Genomic DNA, 18,481 nt, shown 5'->3' with positions numbered 1-18,481 from the left:
ACAGGTGCAGGTGGCAGCCAGCAACTGCAACACCTGTTTGCATGCGAAGAGACATTTTTTGGAGCTTTAAGCTTCCGCTTCTATGTGCTCGATCAACTGTCACTCAGTGGAGGAAAAGGACGCCTCCGTCGCGAAGGAAACACGGGATACGTCCTAAGTGAAAAATCACAAGCGAAACAGCGGAGACTTCCTCTCGCTTGTGTAAACACGAGCGACAAGCAAACCATATGACCACGAGTTGACTGACATCTGATGCACAAGAATCCGCCGATAGTGCCTGCCTGCATGTAAAGAGATGTGAGTACATACTTGACAAATTCTAGCAGGAAGAAAGTCGACTGTTCCGCTCCACGTAGCCAAATGCAGGAGAGAATGAACCGTTACAATTTCCGTAAACATCACGGAAAACCACATACCTTATATGTGTTTCCCTTGACCCCTTTCTCTCGTGGATGATGATCGACATCAGAACGAGGAGCGGCGTGGCAGGGAATCGATACACAGTCGACAGATTGGAAGCGGTAGGAGAACATTAAAACAAATTCGTTGAGCGCTGATGAGAAAGTGTTTTCTCCCGTTTTCCTCGTCACCTTTCTTTCCTCTCTTGGTCGTCTGGCTCTTCCTATATTTCCTCACGAGGCTTCCGGCACTGCCAGTGAAGACTACAGGCAACGAGAGACGGATCCTCTGCTAGACGAGACACCGACGTTGCATCGTTTTCGCATATCTGTCTTTGTTTTCGATATTGGAGCACAGCGGTACTGAGGGGACACAAGAGTCGTTATACCGCGCCTACGGCGTACTTCCGTTCGAACTATTCAGCATGTTCTGCCATACGAGAACTGCTGCCTGCTGTCGTTGCCATCAATCATTCGCCGATCATACGGCACAATCCCTATAGTGTTGTAGGAAGTAGTGGTACATGACAGGGGGGAGGGCAAGGCATCATAGACAACTCAAAATATATCCAAAAACCTTCAGTAGTTGCTTCCCCTTTAGATCGTCTTCTTTCTTCTTCAACGACTTGGCTCTGCTGTGTCTTCTCTCAGCGACGACGAAAGGCGGCGACTCTCCCCATCACAAACCTCATGAGTGCCTGAGGAGCGAATAGGATTCTCCGTATGTGCTCGCGGACTCTCTTGAAAACGCCACGAAGTTTCACTGAAATACCTGAGGAAAGAAAATCGCCAAATGATCAGAATGAAACCTGACGACTCGTTTCTAATTGGATCAAAAGTGAACTGACGTCCTGTTGACTAATGATCCCGCTTCCAGCTCCCCACACACTTGCTCGGTTAAAAAGCGAAGCATGAACTTCAAAACGGTGTCTAACTTGTTCTCTTTGGAACAACTAGTTCAAGGCCATTTATTAAAATTGAAATACAACAGAGGTAACGACACACTCCACGTATTTTATGTCTTGCGCAAGCCGTGTATCCAACGGCTGACATGGGTAAAGAGCATTCGTTTACCCGTGAGTCACTTCATGGTGCTCTATGTGCTTCCGCACTTGTCCCCTAAATTTTTGTTTTGTCACTAACCCATTTCCAGTCTTTTCCACCTGAGAGAGCGGTTAGGTCTGATCGACAGAACACTTGCTGTGATTGTCAGACCCCGTCCTCACAAATGTCGTTCTCGCCGGCTTCGAAAGTTGCGTCCCTGTGTTCCGGTGGCATTCAAACGATACTCTTTCTGTCTAAAACGCCCTTTAGCACCGACGACTTCTGAATTCTTTCAAACAATGAAACCATGAATCTTTGCTTTTAGCGTTCTGTGCGGCTGCTCTCCCGCTGACTAGGATCGATATTGTCTTAGCTATTGAAACAAATCTGAATTAATGCCTTTGACTTCGGTGCGTGTTGCTGTCTGTGTTTTAGCCGCAGAATCGTTGTCTTTGCGCTCATATCTCAGCTTTTCTCCTCATTTTACCTGATCGAAGCTGGACAAGAAGCTCCAGGGTGAGGAGAGCGGCATTGATCCGGTACACCCGAAGCCACTTAAGTCTGCCTTCCCGTCTTGCAACGACTTGCAGTGTGTACTCGTTGAAAGAAGACGAATCGATACGAGAACCAAAAGCGTCTTTGATGGTGTCTGAATCCGCTGGATTTACACGCGCAACTTCATTGCCGCCTCGCCCTCCTGTTTGTTTCTGTTGATGAGAGAAGAGAAGTGCAAAGGAAGCAGCAGCAGAGACGCGCTGTACCCTCTCTTTAGCTGCGGGAGAGCTCACTGCCACAAGAGGCTTCGTTGTTTCTGTCCCACTCATCTCCGCTGCCGCTGCGTCCGCAACGGGGGGATCAGTGTGAGGTGGAGACAACGAGACAGCTGACAAAACATTCCGCGAAAGGAGAGGGGAAGGAGACGAAGAAGAGACAGTCGAGCAAGGCGATTCCGCATGGAGGAAACCACATTTCTGGCCGTTGCTGTCGTGAATATCTTGGCGAACTTGGAGCAGAGACGACTCGGGCTCCGGAAAATCTTGCGCTTCAGGGCCAGCCGGAGAGGGAGAATGAGAAATAAAATGAACCCTTTCGTCTTCGACAGCCCTAGTGGTACGCTGATAAAACGGTCGTCGCCGTCGTCGCTTCATTTCCCTGTTATGTGCCTGGTGACGGAGCGCCACATTCCGGCTAACCATGGTCTCATCGAGTTCGATAGCTGCTGCCCTCGCAATCGTGACACGCATTTCCTGCAAGTATGCCTTTAGCTCTGCTTTGCCAGAGAACTCCCCTCTCGCCAGTTTGAAAAAGAGAGGTTCGAAAACTGAGCGCACTGTGCTTGCAGCAAAGTCGGGTTGCTGATTTTTCAGCTTGTCCATACACTTTTGCAACCTGTTTTTCACATAGAGCCACCGTTTCTGTACAGACGGTCTTCTTCCGGCAAGCATCGTATCGTCAGAGTCGGACGGAAAGGAGGCTTCTGTGAAAGTATTTCGCGGTGCCCACCAGTGTTTCTTCAACTCTTCCACGATCATGTCGGTGAGAACTGGCAGAGATAAATCAAATGAGCACACCAAACACGATACATGAGTCTTTGTGTCTGGATGCGAGGAGACGCACGAATTAAACGCCTCCGCAGAAAATACGTTGTTTGTGTTTAATCAACTGTATGCGCCAGGAGAAGCATCACTCCTGCTTCAGCTGCGTTCAGATCGACCCGCCCCGCCTCCGGATTTTGAAGCATGACAGGGATGCCGCAGGATCTGCCAAGTTTGGCGTCCTTCCCTGTGTCCGCGCACAAATACTAGGATTATTTTATATGTTTGTACGTGCATGCGTGGTCCTCCCATGCTCGTGGCGCTTACCATCGTCGACAGTTTCGAGTATTTTCCGCAGGTCCTGTTTCTCGACGCTCTGCATGGCAGAGACGAAGACGCCGGACTTGATCGCGTACTCCTCGGCCTGCAGGACAACTTGGAATTCTTGCCAGTCAACTTGTCGACATCGCGCCTCAATATCTGCGACGCATCTGCGGTACTCCGCACTCGCCAGCTCTGGCGGGGTGGCGGTTGATCCGGCGGCGCAGATTTCCCGGGCCGAGTTGATGCACACCCAGGTCGCGAGTTTTCCCGCGTTCTCGTCGATCACGGCTTTCCGCGTTGCTACGACGCTGCCGTGCAGCTCTCTGAAAACCACTTCCGTGATCGGATTTCGGCTCGTAGGCGGCTTCGGGAGTCCTCCAGAAACGCTGTGGAATATTGCTTTAAGGTCGGCGGTGCTGAGAGAACTGGAGCGCCTGTCTCGACTCTTATCGCGCGCTGTCGCCTCCCCCGTCACCTCCGTCCTGGACTCGTACGCGTTGCTTAAGGACTTGCGCATGCGCCGAAGAAAGTCTTTGCGGAGGCGCCAGGGGCGCGCCAGCGCGTATAGGCCGTGGAACATGTCTAGAAAAAGCGGCAGAATCTCATCGCTCAAGGGGTATGCGCGCCGAAGCCGCAGTTCCGACGCCGCACCTATGGCTTCCACACGTCCTTCTTCCTGGATAGGTTCTGTCTCGTCTCCGTCGTCCTCAACGGTTTCAGCCACATCTTCCCCTTCTTCCACTTTTGCGTCTTCACCGGCCTCTATAAAGGGCGATTGATATCCCGGTTCCGGCAGAAAACGGCTCGCACCTGCGGCGTTTTCTCTCTTGTCTTCCCTTTCGGGTGGTCGAGAAACCAGGGGGACTTCGACCTGTGGCATCGTCTCTTTCTCTCCTGTGTTGATTTTTTCTCTGAGCTCGTCTTCGTCTTTGGTTTCTGCATCTGCGCGCTGCTGAACGAACGCAACATCCCCTGCATTGACGAATTCGCCAGCACTGTCCTCGATTGTGTCTTTCGTGTCTGTGGGATCCGCCGGTGGCGCGCTTATATCGCCGTCTGTGGCCTCCGATGTTTCGACGAATGGCTCGGGCACAGGCACGGAAAAAGGAGCAGCAGAAACCGGCTCAGCGTCGAACATCGACATTTCCTCCCTGTCCTCGCGCTGTTCTTCTCGGAACAACTCCTCCTGCGAGGATGCGTCTCTGCGCAACTTAATCCACTCCGGCAAACCGAGAGGGAGAATGTAGTCCACCGGCTCTGCTCCATGACAGAAAACAGAAACAGCGCTTTGCAAATTGGAACAATACGCACTGCAGCACTCGTTCACCCTCGCTGGTACGCAGCCTGAGCTGCAAGATTACGAATTCGACTCCCGATTTTGATATCGAACTCCTTGTGCTTCTAGTTTTCTCAAGCAGTTCAGTGGCTGACCTATCCCCGCCATAAACATGCGACCGCTTTGTGCATGCAGCTACAGCTCCACCAGCAAGCACGTACGCATTCGTATCACCCTCATAGAGACATCCGCGGACGGATAACACGCCATTTCGAGGTCCGAGGAAACCCTACCCTTTTCTGTGGCCGTCTAGTGTGACGTGCTTTCGAGTTCGATCGTTTTCGAGTCGTGAGCTCACCACAGATATGACACAGCACAGACGGGGCGGCGAACATATTTTCGGTTGTTTCAGGACGGAATTCGCTGGCATAACCTAAGACCTCCAAGCCTGTCAGAAGCGGCAGCTTCATGGCAATCTTCCAAGGTTCCTGGGAGTCGCCTTGATCGCTCGCTCTAACCTCCTCGGCGTCCACCGACGTGCCAGTCTCCGCTTCCGGCGATGACCGAGAAGGCTCGGAGGTGGAAAGCTCAGTCCAAGTGATTTCAGAGATATCATCAGGAGAAAGTCCCTCTCGAAGAAAGAGAAGAAACGCCTCCAACGAGTTGTTCGCAGAGTTCCAGTTAGGAGAAAGTGTCTGCTGGCGACACTCCATAGTCAGAACCAGCATCGACGCGGGGCGCTTGCCACCGCGCACAGACTTGCCTGTATCTGCAAGCGACAAAACACGACTGGTCTGTGCCCATGATCCACAGAAAGCGTGACTCTTTTCTGTGCATGAGCGCATCTTTCGGAGAGAAATAACAAACCGAGACAGACAGAAAGAACGAGAAGGATAGACACGAGACACAGTCGGAGAGGAAAATACAGGCATCGAGGAAGATATAAAAACAGAGGAGCGAGAAACAGTCGATTGGTAGGGAGGCAAAGAGAGTCGAGGGAGGAACAGAGACCAACGAAAGGTGCTGTTGCGGACTGAAAGCTGCGGAGTGACTTAGAGAGCCTTTCAGTCGCCAAGTGAATTCTCGAAAGAGAAGAAGCACCCACCTTTATTGTCTTTGGTCAGAGAGAGCCCAGTGACATCTGACAGGATGGGAAAGAGCGAACGACGACACGCCACAAATGCGAGACAGACAACCCACAAATTTTGTGAAACGCCGCCCTGCCGTCGAGGGTTTTACCTGAGGAGAGGTCGAAGTAGAAATAAGGTGAGTAAAGCCGAAGCTTCTCAGCAGAAAGCGCAGCGAGGTTGAAGTTTTCCTTCGTCAACTCTTGTTGAATCCTCTTGAGCTCTTCAACGTCGTCAATGGCAGCTAGCATGGTGTAGAGAAGTGTCAGGTCAGTTACTTGCATCTGAACAAGCGCCATGAACTCGGAGTCTGTTTTCGGGGTGCCTCTCCTCTCCTCGTTTATCTTCATCTTCACATATTGCAAGAAACTGCGAGAGGTATATTCCGGCACTTCCACTCCGGTGAAGGACGTCTCTGCTAACAGCTGGAGGTAGCCGCCGACCTGGCGAACCAACTTGTGCGTGCGTGCCTTCCCTTCTGACTGATCCGACGTGACAATGCGTGCCACGCGCATATCCAGCTCACCCAAAGCAGCTGAAAGCATCCCGAAAAAAGGCCCATATCAGAAATGGACCAATACAGAAATATATATACATGTATATGTCTAAACATAGAAACTGACATATATATATATATATATATACATATATATATATATATACATATACATATACATGGACACCTACGGTGTATCTTTAGGTCATCTCAGATATAGCTGTGTAGAGACACATCCCAAAAGCACGTTCATGAATAGATGCGGCTTTAAAAAGGCGAGGCTCCTGAAGTGTGCATTGCAGAGTGGGACAACGATAAAGGAACAGACTGGAAATGCATTTGCTTGAGCCCGTACAGAGTGATAGAACCAATCACGGGTGACGTGCATTGACCAGCATCTCCAGTCAAACAGAAGAGAAGTCACACATGTGGGTATCTCTGGGTATCTCTCTATGTATCAAGGCACCTTGGTCTTGCACTTGAGCTATTTTATGCACCACGCGTTTACGTGCAAAGATGCTCGAATGCCTAGCGAGGGTACAGCCGGGCCAATATCGCAAATGAGCTCTGAAGGACTTTTTGGAAGGATCGTTTCCACCCTCTCTTTTGCATAAGCCCATTCATCAAGAACCACCGCCGTTTCTCCTAAAGGGCTCGCGACAGAAGTGCACCGAATCTCCCCTGTCTATCACACGTCCTGCGAGCCTGTATGTTCCGCCTCTGAGTACTCCTTACTTCTGTGTGACTCGGAGGGAACAGGAGAAGCCTTCATTTGCAGCGCCAAACTGTTCCCTTTCTTTCTGTCAAAAAAGTAGGGAGCTGTGTAGGTCCTCAACACAGTCTGCAGTCCACAAAACTGGAGCATTTGCATGGGGGTGAGAAGCACCTGACGAGGGAAATCATCGGGGTTTGGAAACAACTCCACAAACGCGACGAACATGACGTGCAGAAACCGTCTTCCACCCATCGCGTTGATGGGCCTGAAGGCAAAAAACGCAGTTGAGAGGGTTTGTGTATCAGCTTTCCTATTCTGTCCCCCATATCTGTACCGACACGAAGAATACTAACAGATATTTTATCGATTAGTGCATGCCTTTGAATGTCTCATTCCCCACACATCTATGCGGGACCGCGCCGGCCTCCGATTGTTGGAGAGAAGGCACCAACGAGAGAACCCGTCACGCGACCAGAGCCAAGCCACCCATAGAGACCCTACCTTTTCCCGAAGAACTTCTTGCTGAGTTCAGATCGGAGTTTGTGTCGCCATGCTTTGAAGCGGGTTCTCAGTTTTTGGCGTTTCCGCTGGATGAAGGCCTTGGCTCCGCCAAGGTCCTCTCTGATCTCTGATATGGGGTTTTTCGGCTTTCCAGGATAAGCATTCATAAAACTCTTCCACGAGGATAGAGACTGGCCTTTCCTCAAGCGCAGTTCGTACACGATGCGTTGGAGGTAGGCCAGGACCTTCCCGCTATCTTGCCTTAACTGGACGTCGTCGTCCGCACTCTGTACTCGACGCAGAAACAAAGAACAAAGAAAGGTATGAATCTTGACGCGCCCACCTTGACAGCGTGCGCCCCTACGTAGGTATCTCTACGCGACACGCGACGCTCCCACGGACTCCGTAGATCGCGAACGATACGTGCAACAGGAACATAGGGTTCACGCGTTTTCTATCGATTTTCCCCTGCCGCAGCGTACACAGTAAGAACACATGCGTATAACTCTCCTCCTGTTTTCGCTTCGTTGTCCTACTTCCCGCTTTTGTCTGCTTGTCTCGGTGTAGACCACTTACGACAGTGGGCTGTCGACGCATGAAATGGAGAAGGCTGCACTGTAGTGCATTTCTTTCGTCGACGGTGATGCTGGCTGCTCCCTTGGCGGGTCGTTCTTCTTCTCTGTTTTCGTAGAAGGCGTTGCAGTTCCAGTCGAGAACGATATCCGTTTCAAAGGAGAAACGCACAGGCTCTTCGTCCCCGTCTTCCCTTTCTCGTTCCTGGTCTCCTCTCTCGGGCCTTAGCACCTCGTTTCCAACGAAGCTGAACGGTGGGGATACATCATCGGACGTGTCCGTTGCAGAGACTGAATCCGATAGGCTTGAAGTCGGTGAGTTGTTGTGGTCTCTTTCCTGCGTTCTGCTTCCTTGCTCGGCTTCCTCGCCTCCTTCCCAACCGTTGCCGGCCTCCAGGAAGCCCGTTCCAGGAGGCGCTTCCTGTCCGCCGAGTTTCGCCCGCTTCAGTTCATCATAATAAAGGTTTTCGAATCGCAAGTACCAGTGCGTGAGACCCGAAACGTTTTTCACGATGTTGTTATAGATGCTGAGGACGAACGAGGCGCCGACAACGATGTTGAAGTCGTACGACAGGAAAGCCTGTTTCTTGATCGGGAGCACAGACCGCTCCATCGTGCCCAGCAGAATGGACCAAATGTTCCCGAGAGAAAAGTCGAAGCTGTACAGCATCTTCTTGTCTAGCTGCTGGAGGTCTGCCTGCAGCTTCTCAGCGGTGCCCTCCTGCAGAATGCGGTACGCAAATTCAAGGTCTTGCGGCGTGATGGCTTGCATAAACTCACCCCAGCTGAGGGACGGGTACCGAAGGCGCTTTGACACATAGAGCACCGCTCCAACCTGCGAAAGGAGACGAACGAAAGACAAAGACAGCAGAGATTCGACACCAGGCGACCCCCGACATAGTTCTGACCGCCTGCGCAAGATCCCGACACGACAAGTGTACCGAGGGAGTTAGAACTAAGGATATTACTGATGGGCGGAGACGCGAAACCAGCCGCGGAAGGATGGGGGCCTCGCGAAGTGGGAGAGAAGTGCCTCAGAAAAACGGCAACGCAGACAGCACTGGGGGGAGGGCAGTGAACAGGGCCTAGCAAGTTCTGGGGGACGGACAGCAAGGGTGGCAGAGGACACGACAGGAGGTAGGAATGCCACCGAACTGCTCAGATTGTCCATCTGACCTACCATTCTCGCATGCACTCTTGGATACCCTTGCATCCACAGAGTGCCCTCGACAATGAGGAGAATGTCAGAGTCTGCCTCCGCAGAAGTGAGCAATTCGGGATCCTTCGACAGGACCCCACGAATAGGAGGAACACCAGGAAGAAACAAAACACCACCCTTCACTTGGTCACCGCGGAAGTAAATCTCCGTCTCTTGGAGTTGTAATTCAATCCTGCACGCCTTCTCTTCGAGTTCCGGCGTTCGCGGCGTCGCTGTGATAAGACAAAATGAGCAGAAGGAGACAGAAACGCGCAGCTAGCGTTCACAGTGGTAGTTTGTATGCTTGGGCCGACTTAGGTGTCCTTACACACATACGTTTCATAAACAGATTCATGCAAAACGCGTACACCCGGTGACACACGAAAGCACATGCCGTCGTGCAACTTCTCACACATGCATATTCAATCTGAATCCATATATATATATATATATATATATATATATATATATAACAATATTCACATAGATATATAACCACCTGTGACTATGTGTGTGTATCTATTTGTGCATGACGGCACCCTCCAATATAGGCCGAGACACCTCCACCCTCTGTACATTCGTTTCTGAATTATGTGTACTGTCTTTCGTTTCGCATGGATCGACGAAGACATCCACGGTTTGGCAAGAAACGAACACATTCAGGGAACGATAAACAGAAAAAGGTAAAGCCCCAAGAAAAACAAATTCGTAGCCCTGGTGTTCGTCTCTTACTTACAAACCCCTATCGTGGTACGCCCTTGTAACTCTACATAAACGGTGTTTTTCATCGGTCGTAAGAAGAGCGAAGGCTCATGCACAGCAAAAACGATTGGCCCGCAAAGAAGCCTTTTCCATCTCACATGTTACGAAAAACTGAGTGCCTCCATTCAAGTCGGTGAGAATATACAACCGTCCTGTGGTGTCGCACCGCGAATACTTGAAACGTGCCTGAACGTCGAGAGGACACGAACTCCGGAAATCGTGAAACAAAACTTTCTCTTCAGGGATGAGGCAGCAACCACACTTCGACGTGTCATTCATCATTCCAAATAGCTCGAGACGTAACCTGTCATCCCTTAAAAGTTGCCTACGCATCTCTAGCTGTTCGTTTATATATATATATATATATATATATATATATACGCATGCAGATGTGTGAAGATGCGTTGATCTCCAGGTCTCCGCATGCCACTTTGCCTCTCGACCAATTTCGACGCATGCGCGCACACATACACTTTTGTTGGCCCCGAAAGCCCCACGAAAAACCCAGATATCTCGATCTCTCACTTCACCTCTGATTCTTTACAGGAACAAGACTTTGAATAAATAATGGGCTGCTACACATAGGGCTAGTCATACAAGGTAATTATAATGCTACAAGGACGCGTGACTATCAATTTCAGAAGCAAGGCCACGAAAGACCGTGCTTGGTCCCGTAAGTCCTTGACACTTACGGAGTCTTCGACTTGTTTGAAAAGAGCGCCGACCTCGTTGACAACTGCAGCACACATCAAGTGAAAACGACAAATGCATAGATAAGGATGAAAAGCGGGGTGAGTCCAGAGCCCCAGTGCTTCAAAAGCACAAGTCTCGTTTTTTTCCTGCTGCAGGGTCGAGTTACCCCTCGCGGACTATCAGAGGGAAGGCGCAGGGGAAGAGGGCGCGAGCTCTACAAGGCAGTCTGTTCCCGGCTTATCGCGTAGCTCACCGATCGCTTTGATGATGGCCATTTCACTGGATTTGATGAGAACTTTTTTGTGGCTGCCTTCACCGAAGAGTGGGTTGAGGATGCTGTCGAGGATCCACTGAGGCCGTTTTCTCCGCAGTTTGCCAAGGAATCCAACCTGGACGCGGCCATACTTGATTTCGTCGATGAAGTCCATGAATTTCTGGACGATCTCTTCCTTGGTCGTAACCCCAAAGTTGCCTTCGGCGCGTCTGTAGAACATGCCTGCGAAGGTGGAGACGACCAGGCGGAGGGGCATTTCGTCTCTCGCGCGCAGAGACCTGTCATTTTCGCAGACGCCGGCCGCTGACAAGAGTGTCGCGTCAGCGGGACACTTTTTCAAGGGTTTTCCCGAATTCTGCAGCATCAGCAGGTGAACAAATCGCCCGAACAGCTGATTGATGGCCACAGCAAGAGACGAGACACCCTTGTAAAAGAGCCGAAGCATCATCTTTGTTCTCCTTCTCCGGACTGCGTTCAGCCTCTTTTGCTCCTCCGGCGAGAGCTCTTCGACAGGACTAGGCCAGTCGCCGTCACGAACGTCAGGCGCGAGAGTGAGACGCGCCTTTACCCGCATCTCGGCGGCCACTTCTCGCGCGACGTCTGCCGAATCTGCGAAGCTTCGAACCCCGAGCAGGTCCTCTGAGGTCGACAAAAACGACGCACGAGAGCCGGACGGCGGTGCAAGGCGAGGAGCAGCATGCAACGAAGGAAGCCGTTGCAGGGGAGGGGGCGGCAGTGACACGGAAGAAGACAGGGACGATTCTGGAACATCCGTTGAAGCTTCGGACTTTGTATCCCTTGCTGGGTCTTCCGGCCCGGTCTCCATGTCCACCATCACCCACTCATCCCGATTGGGATTCCACTGATGAAGACGCCGCAGTTGAAAAAAAAGAGCTGAGAAGAAAAGGGGAGACAGCACATATATTGCACTCGATTCGCACACAGAGGGCGCCTACGGAGACGAAAAAACTGGAAGCCAATCCAGTCGAAGGGCGATTCGTGGCAAAATTTCGGCACAGAGAGGCGCTTGAGAAGAGGTAGAGCGCAAATACGAAGACACCCGAAGCGGGACAAACTGTGGCTTGACGATCGTGAAAATACACTGCTTCCGTTTTCCGCATTCCCCGGCTTCCTCCAGCGTCTTACCTAGCTTTGACAGCCCCACTGAGGCTCGGTGCGCATTTTCTTTCAGGAACGGCAGGCGAAAAAGCTTGGAGGGGAAGGCACCCGTATCGTTCTCGACGTCGATGTACCCCTTGGCGTTTCGGAAGCCCTCCGTTGTTGAACTGTCTCCGGGGCTCCGATTGACATTCATGTTCACGATCACGATGGTGTACATCAAGAGCAACAGCTCTCCCACGTATTTCTTGAAGTTGAACCGACTCACATACGAGATCATGCCATCCATGGCCTTCGTAAATCTTTCCACACTCTTCCATGATGCGTCACACTGAAAAGACAAAACGCGGAAACAAAGTTTTATCCAGTGTGTCGTAGCTACAGAGATATTTAGATTTGGTACACTCATGTGCATATGTGCTTACTCGTGCTCACAGCTGGAATTACAACCTCTCCGTTGATAAAACGCGAAAATGCTGATGCATGAGTTGTACGAGTTCGATATTCCACATTCCTCGGGAAACATGCACCCTGCTAAATATGTGCAGCGCTCTTGTGTGTGGCTGTATGAACACCCATATGTTGTTCTGCCGAGACCAGAGATGGATGGAGGCCGGGTTTCAGATTCCAACTGCTCACCTTAAGCTCAACGAGAGGTGTCAGTTGCGTAGACCCCTGAAGAGCAACAGAAGACGAGACACCTCAATGCTTGGTGAGAAAACGAAAATTCGACTTCGTCAGGCGAGTCCGTGCGCTGAGAAAAAAGGTCTCAGACACCACGCAGTCATAGTTCACCGTGCGAGACATGAGAATCAATGTGCGCTTGGTTCCAAACGGTCCAGGCACGGATGGAGTCTCCGTGTTTTTACTTTTGCTAGGTGTAAATAAGAAATGTGCTGGCTGCGTTGTCTCCTTTGCTGAACTTCATTGTTTCTAATCCCTTCTGTAGAATCCCTTAGCTCTTGCCGACCGTTAAATCTTGTTTCATCAGTGCTGGAGGCTCTGGTCCGTCAATCCTGCACTCACGTAGCATTCATCGAGCTCCGGCCGGAACGCCAGGTAGTCCTCTTCCAGGTGTCGCTGAATTTCCGAAGAGAATTCTACCGCTCCAAAGTTCACGCCGTGCTGAAAGGTAGCCTCATGCGTGGTGGGAGCTATTGTTTTGAAGTCTTGTAGAGCCTGGTAGTTCACGTTTTTCAGTTGCCACAAGATGGCGAGGAGCGACGCTGCCTTGTTCATCGCCAGGAACGAAATCACGTTCTGACCGACGCGATCACCTCGCACGCGATACTCTGCATCGGCACAACACCACTTCTGAAACCACATGAGGGACGACGCAGGGCGGCTTCGAGTCTCCTGTCTGCCTATACAAGAGGGCAATCGCCTGTCTCGGAATTACCTGTGACGGATGACTTTTCGCATATCCTTCAGAGAGTAAAACTAGCGCGGCTCACATGAATGCCTGCGCGTAGTCACGTCCTGTATCCCTATAGATTAATCCAGGTACAGCTATGAAGATATGCAGAACGCAGTGTATGCATAGGTCCTTATGTTGAGTGCTTCATTATCGACAGAAATGTGGAGATGAGACCTTCACGCCGGACATCGCCGCTGTCCTTGACCACTGGCGCGAGAGCATAAACGTCCAGAGAACGCTGCCTTCGTGGAGATAAGCCATGCTCACTTACGGTAGAATTTCATGAAGCCGAGGCGTATCCCTTTCTTCAAAGACCTGGCAATGGTGTCGAAGGCTTTGAACATGATATCGGTCAGCTGGGTGAGGCAAATCAGCCCAGTGGCAATGCCGATGAGACTTGTCGTGGCTGCAAGAGCTGGGTAGAACATGTAGTTATAGCCTTTGACTGCCACAGTGAGAAGAGAACCAAAAAGCCCGCCTGGTAGGTGAAAGGCGTCGAAGACCGGGAGCTTGCCGACAGAAATACTCATGTGGATGCATGTATCGATTATATGTGTCTCGTCAATCACGTACGAGTCGAAGCCGCCATGGTAATCAAGAAAGGTCCCGACAACGACGCTGTACAAAGTCAGGCTCGCATCATGCCGGAGGCCGTCGAGAAATCCCCAGTAGCCTTCATCTGAACAAAAGGGACATACACACACAGACTGTGCAGTCGCGAGACACTTCCTGGACACACCAAACGCGCTTATCTGTCTCCTCGAAAGCGCGCAGAGGTTCCTCGGGAAGCAGCAATGCATAGTCTGCGTCCATACATCAGCAGATCGAGAAGAACAAAAGCTGAGGGTTGTCCAGACAGACTGTGTACGCAGGGGAAACACAGAGAAAAGCAACAGCCTAGACGATGGCCAGTGAAGCAGACGCAGGTTGCCGACTACCGGAAGTCGCAGTCAGTTTCTGGACAGTAGGTTTGCGCAAGCAGCATGGACGCAAAGAGACGGTCTGCACACGGTGAGAAAGCCCCGAGCTACGACGCGTAGATGAAGCGAACGCTTGCCCCTGCTTCCTTATCTGGCTCGCTATCGGGAAGGAGGAAGAGAAAACCGACAAGAGTAACAGACAAAAAGACAATGGATAGGCGGATGGCGTTCGCCTACGGCGCTTCTGTCGAATATCTGCGATCAAGTGCGCCGCACACTCGAGCAAAAACGGGTCTGTGTCTGCGACCACCTTCGGGATTTTTAGGTACTTCCGAAGGACCCTGACAGCGCGAAAAAGTTCTTCTTTCCTCTTTTTGAGTTTACGTTGCGCTGAAGAAAGCATAAGAAACATACGGAAAGCGAAGAATACTGTTCGGAGGCACACCCGCTTCACATTCAAATCCTCTTTGTCGAAAGCGATCTCCTATGACACCATTTTCCTCGTGTTATAACTCGCCCGCGGCGTATCTCGCCTTCGATCAACGGAAAAGGAACGCGAACAAGACGCCCGGGTCCGGAGGCGCACATTTACTTTTCCCCAGAAAGTATAAACCTATTCCCTCATTCTCTCCCTAGTGCATCTGTGTCACCAGATCTAGTGTTGCAGCACTCCTTCGTTCTTGACGAACGCACAACTGCAGGATCTAAACATTAAAAAAGGACGACGCGTTGTTTATCGCAGAGGACGCCACCACGCGTAGAAATTATCTAGCCGCGTCCCTCAAAAAACGTTTCAACCGTAGTCAGAACTCGTATTCTTTAGAAGTTCGGAAAATGAATACGGATACGCAAACCCGCAGACTTCGGTTCCCCATTTTCTGTTTCCAATCTCTGCAATCGGAGCTTCTATACTAATAAGGTTGCCGGAGTCATTTAAATGTAAATACACGTCTTCCACCGAAACAGCAATGGCACAGATTGATCAAACGGTCGGTTTTCGATGGTTATGCTCTTACCACCGCACAAAATAGCAACATGTGAAGATACATGTGGCCTAACTGGCTTCCTGTTCGACATAGCGACAGCCCGGAAGAGAACATGACAGCCGTCGAGTCAAGGTTTTCAAAACAGATAGTCTCGTCAGAACAATATTTGATCTCTCGGTTGCTACTTCCAATTGTCCTAGGCTTTTGTGACACCCATGAGACATTCCCTCATCCACACGTTCGGCCACGCTTTCCGGAAATGTGCTTACGCCTGTGGGATATCACTCGCGAAAGAGAAGCCAACAGCTTTCTCTTCTCTTTGTCGCTCCTTGCAATAGAGCGGAACAGGGGATTCACACGCGTCAGATGTGCAATGTAACTGTGCGTCGAGATGTAGTTGTCCGCTGCGCACGAGAAAAGGAGAGAAGAAAGAACGAACAGTCCAGGTTGCAGCGGATTTGTTTTTAGAGAACGTGTGTGCGGGCATCTGTGGAAGGTTTTTGTTTCTGTGCAGATGAGTGCATCCGTGGATGCGTACTCCGAAAACCCGATGAAGGCAGGTACCACAGATATAGCTGTGATCTCCAATGCGTGCACGAGCTAATGAAGTGCATATCGCCCTCCACACAACTAGAAGTGCAAGTAAGTGTCTCAACACAGAGACACATTGCTACATTTCCCACAATATTCACTGCACCCTCGTCTGCGTTTGCAAAAAACAAGAGAACCTTGCATGATGTGAGAGGCAATGCTCGGATATCGCGAAAAAACGAGGCCGTATTTTATCTCCTTCCTCTCTTCAAAACCAACGCTGGTCCCTTTGCTTCTTCTCCAGTTTTTGGCACGACACTGCTAACCACGAAAGGCGTCTCTTGCCATGCGTCACCGAGTATCCATATGACATTTTTACCTTTTTTGAAACTCCTGCGGGTGAGAGCCTTCAACGTCTTGATGATGATTTTTCTGTCTTTCCTGTGGACTTCGGAAAACAGCTGTTCCATCTGAACCGCCGAAACAGGAGTCACCACGGTTCCGTCCTTCGCTTCTTCCTCCAAGGGAGACTTGAGTGGCAGCAACCGGAAAACATTTGAGTTTCCTGCAGACAAACGGTGACAAAGAAAGCGAATGCCAGGCATGAAAGGAGAAAACAAAGGAAAACATGGCACAAATGCAGAGCTCAATGGACAAATAGGATGTCTTCAATCCCCACTCTGGCCCTACACGTTTCAAACACAACCACTCACTTTTGAAGGCGGGAGAGGCACAGCATCTGCGGGAGAATCAAAGTGCCTATCTTCAGATTCGCCCGTATGCCTACATATGAAGTTGTGAACACATCGATAGGTGAGTGTAGATAGATAACCCTACGCAGGCACTGCCAAACACACTTTCACACGAGGCGTACCGTCTGCATCCCGTAACATTTCATGCTGCTTAATTTTGACGAAGCTACGGGACGCGGTAGGACTAGTGGAAAACTGTTGTTCCCTTTCGTCTGGAACGTCCATCAACTCAACGAAGGCTCTTGCTCGCCGTTCTGGGCTGTCATCGCTGGTCACCAACTCCGACAGTCCCGTGTCGGGCAAAACAGCGAGTTGGTCGTCGTTTTGTGCGGAGAAGACGGATGACAAGATATGAGCAGGAGATGAATCAGAAGGCGGGTGGGTTGAAAAAAGGACGGTTCCGGCGGAGGGGAAACCGTGGGCGCCGCCATTCGCACCGGAAAGGGCTAGCGAAGGGTCACCCAACAGAAAAAGCAGCTTCAAACAACCCAGAGACACGAGGAGAGAGACTAAGTAGCTCTGCTCCATCTTAACAGAGCGAGCAAATAGAAGCGCATAGACCGGGCAAAGTAAGAAGTCACAGACAAAACGTGATTTCAAATCTTGGGGGTGGCGGAACCGCCAGTCAGCTACGATCGCGTGCAAAATGTAATTTACTCGGTAGGTAACAAGGGAACCGGGAAATGTGCGTCTCGCCGACGCAGCTGCAGAAGGAGATGTATGTCACCTCTGTCAACGAAGAGACTTTCTGGGGGGTGTGCCTTTCTTCAGCTGGCAGTTACCCGTTCGAGTTCTCGATCTTTCACAGCCAGCCAGGAGACCAGTTACGACGCGGGATCCATCTCCGGGTAGCCTGTTAGACAATCGGAGAACGGACTGTGCGTGGAAAGAAAAGATGTTCAAAGTGTTGCGAAAACATAACGAGAAAAGTGCATACGAAGAAGGAACAACGGACAGGTCGTGCAACGCGCATTCCCAACTGTTTGCTGCCATGGCTTGTCGTGAAGCGTTGATACTCCACTGAGGAGTACCGCCAGTAGACTTGCTTCCCTTTGAAGACTTGTCACTCCGACAAAACATATTGTTTTTGGGAGGAGATCCTCATGAGAAAAATCTCCTCTTCACCGTCTCCCTCCGCATGCGGTTCTACGATTCGAGGAGCGACAGACGCCGCAAATGGCAAGGCATGCTCGTGACTATGGTAAACGTGATGTGGAGTCAACTCTAACACGTGCTAGCTTAGAGCTAGACGATGCAATGAAAGGGGATGATGACACAGAAATTGAAGACAAATTCAGAGAAAAAAGGTGAATCTTGAGCGTCCCAGTCCGCCTGGGTCCCTGACCCGACCCGGTGCCGGTACATTTGAGCACACTATTGTTCGCGTTAGAGAAAGGAGTCAAACGGAACGGGAAAGACCATGGTGGAAAGCCAAGGGAAAAGCTAGGAAACCCCCGGCCGAAAGAAAGGTCTTCTATTGAGGTTTTTCTCTCGCGACGCCCAGGCGCGGTACTCCCTCACCGGCGCGCGAGTACGCTAGCGGTGTCTTGCAAGACACAAGGTGACCCTGTCCGTCTCCCCTTTTGTAAAACGACAAAATTTCTTGTCGTCGTTTCCCGCCATTTCAGTCTTCCTAATTAAACTAATTTTTTTAAAGTTCTTATTTACTTTTATGTGTCCGGTGGCTTGGATTTACGGAGCAGATTATCGAATTGAGCAACTTGAGTCACAGCAAATTGACCAGCCAAAGACACCTCCCCGCAGCTACCAGAGATCTCAATCACCACAAATGTCTTTGTTTGCAGCCCTGCACTTTACTCGTCATTGGTCCTTTTTGTAAA

The 18,481-nt window shown here is 50.7% G+C and overlaps 1 protein-coding gene across 1 annotated transcript; it reads right to left on the bottom strand.

Annotated features, from left to right (window-relative positions):
- Positions 1 to 86: 86 nt before the first annotated feature.
- Positions 87 to 18,074, bottom strand: TGME49_205360 (hypothetical protein). The gene is made up of 20 exons (XM_018779329.1): positions 16,763 to 18,074; positions 16,268 to 16,453; positions 15,627 to 15,761; positions 14,609 to 14,761; positions 13,723 to 14,130; positions 13,061 to 13,326; positions 12,674 to 12,709; positions 12,062 to 12,365; positions 10,895 to 11,809; positions 10,641 to 10,684; positions 10,047 to 10,134; positions 9,169 to 9,419; positions 7,993 to 8,823; positions 7,417 to 7,703; positions 6,936 to 7,180; positions 5,817 to 6,239; positions 4,936 to 5,346; positions 3,305 to 4,558; positions 1,930 to 2,985; positions 87 to 1,170 (listed from the first exon to the last, which is right to left on the bottom strand). The coding sequence occupies exons 1-20, from the start codon at positions 17,166 to 17,168 to the stop codon at positions 1,046 to 1,048; spliced, it is 7,824 nt and encodes a 2,607-aa protein (XP_018637279.1). The 5' UTR covers positions 17,169 to 18,074; the 3' UTR covers positions 87 to 1,045.
- Between the last annotated feature and the right edge of the window lie 407 nt (positions 18,075 to 18,481).

This window comes from Toxoplasma gondii, chromosome VIIa (genome assembly GCF_000006565.2).
Source record: "Toxoplasma gondii ME49 chromosome VIIa, whole genome shotgun sequence".
Lineage (NCBI taxonomy): Eukaryota > Apicomplexa > Conoidasida > Eucoccidiorida > Sarcocystidae > Toxoplasma > Toxoplasma gondii.
This window is presented reverse-complemented; position numbering and strand designations above follow the sequence as displayed.

Coding starts and splice junctions, on each gene's coding strand:
- TGME49_205360 (XM_018779329.1), bottom strand. CDS start 17,168: ATGGAGCAGAGCTACTTAGTCTCTCTCCTCGTGTCTCTGGGTTGTTTG. Junction 12,366..12,673: donor CACCTCTCGTTGAGCTTAAG/GTGAGCAGTTGG, acceptor TTGTCTTTTCAG/TGTGACGCATCATGGAAGAG. Junction 7,181..7,416: donor AAGAAGTTCTTCGGGAAAAG/GTAGGGTCTCTA, acceptor TTTTGCCTTCAG/GCCCATCAACGCGATGGGTG.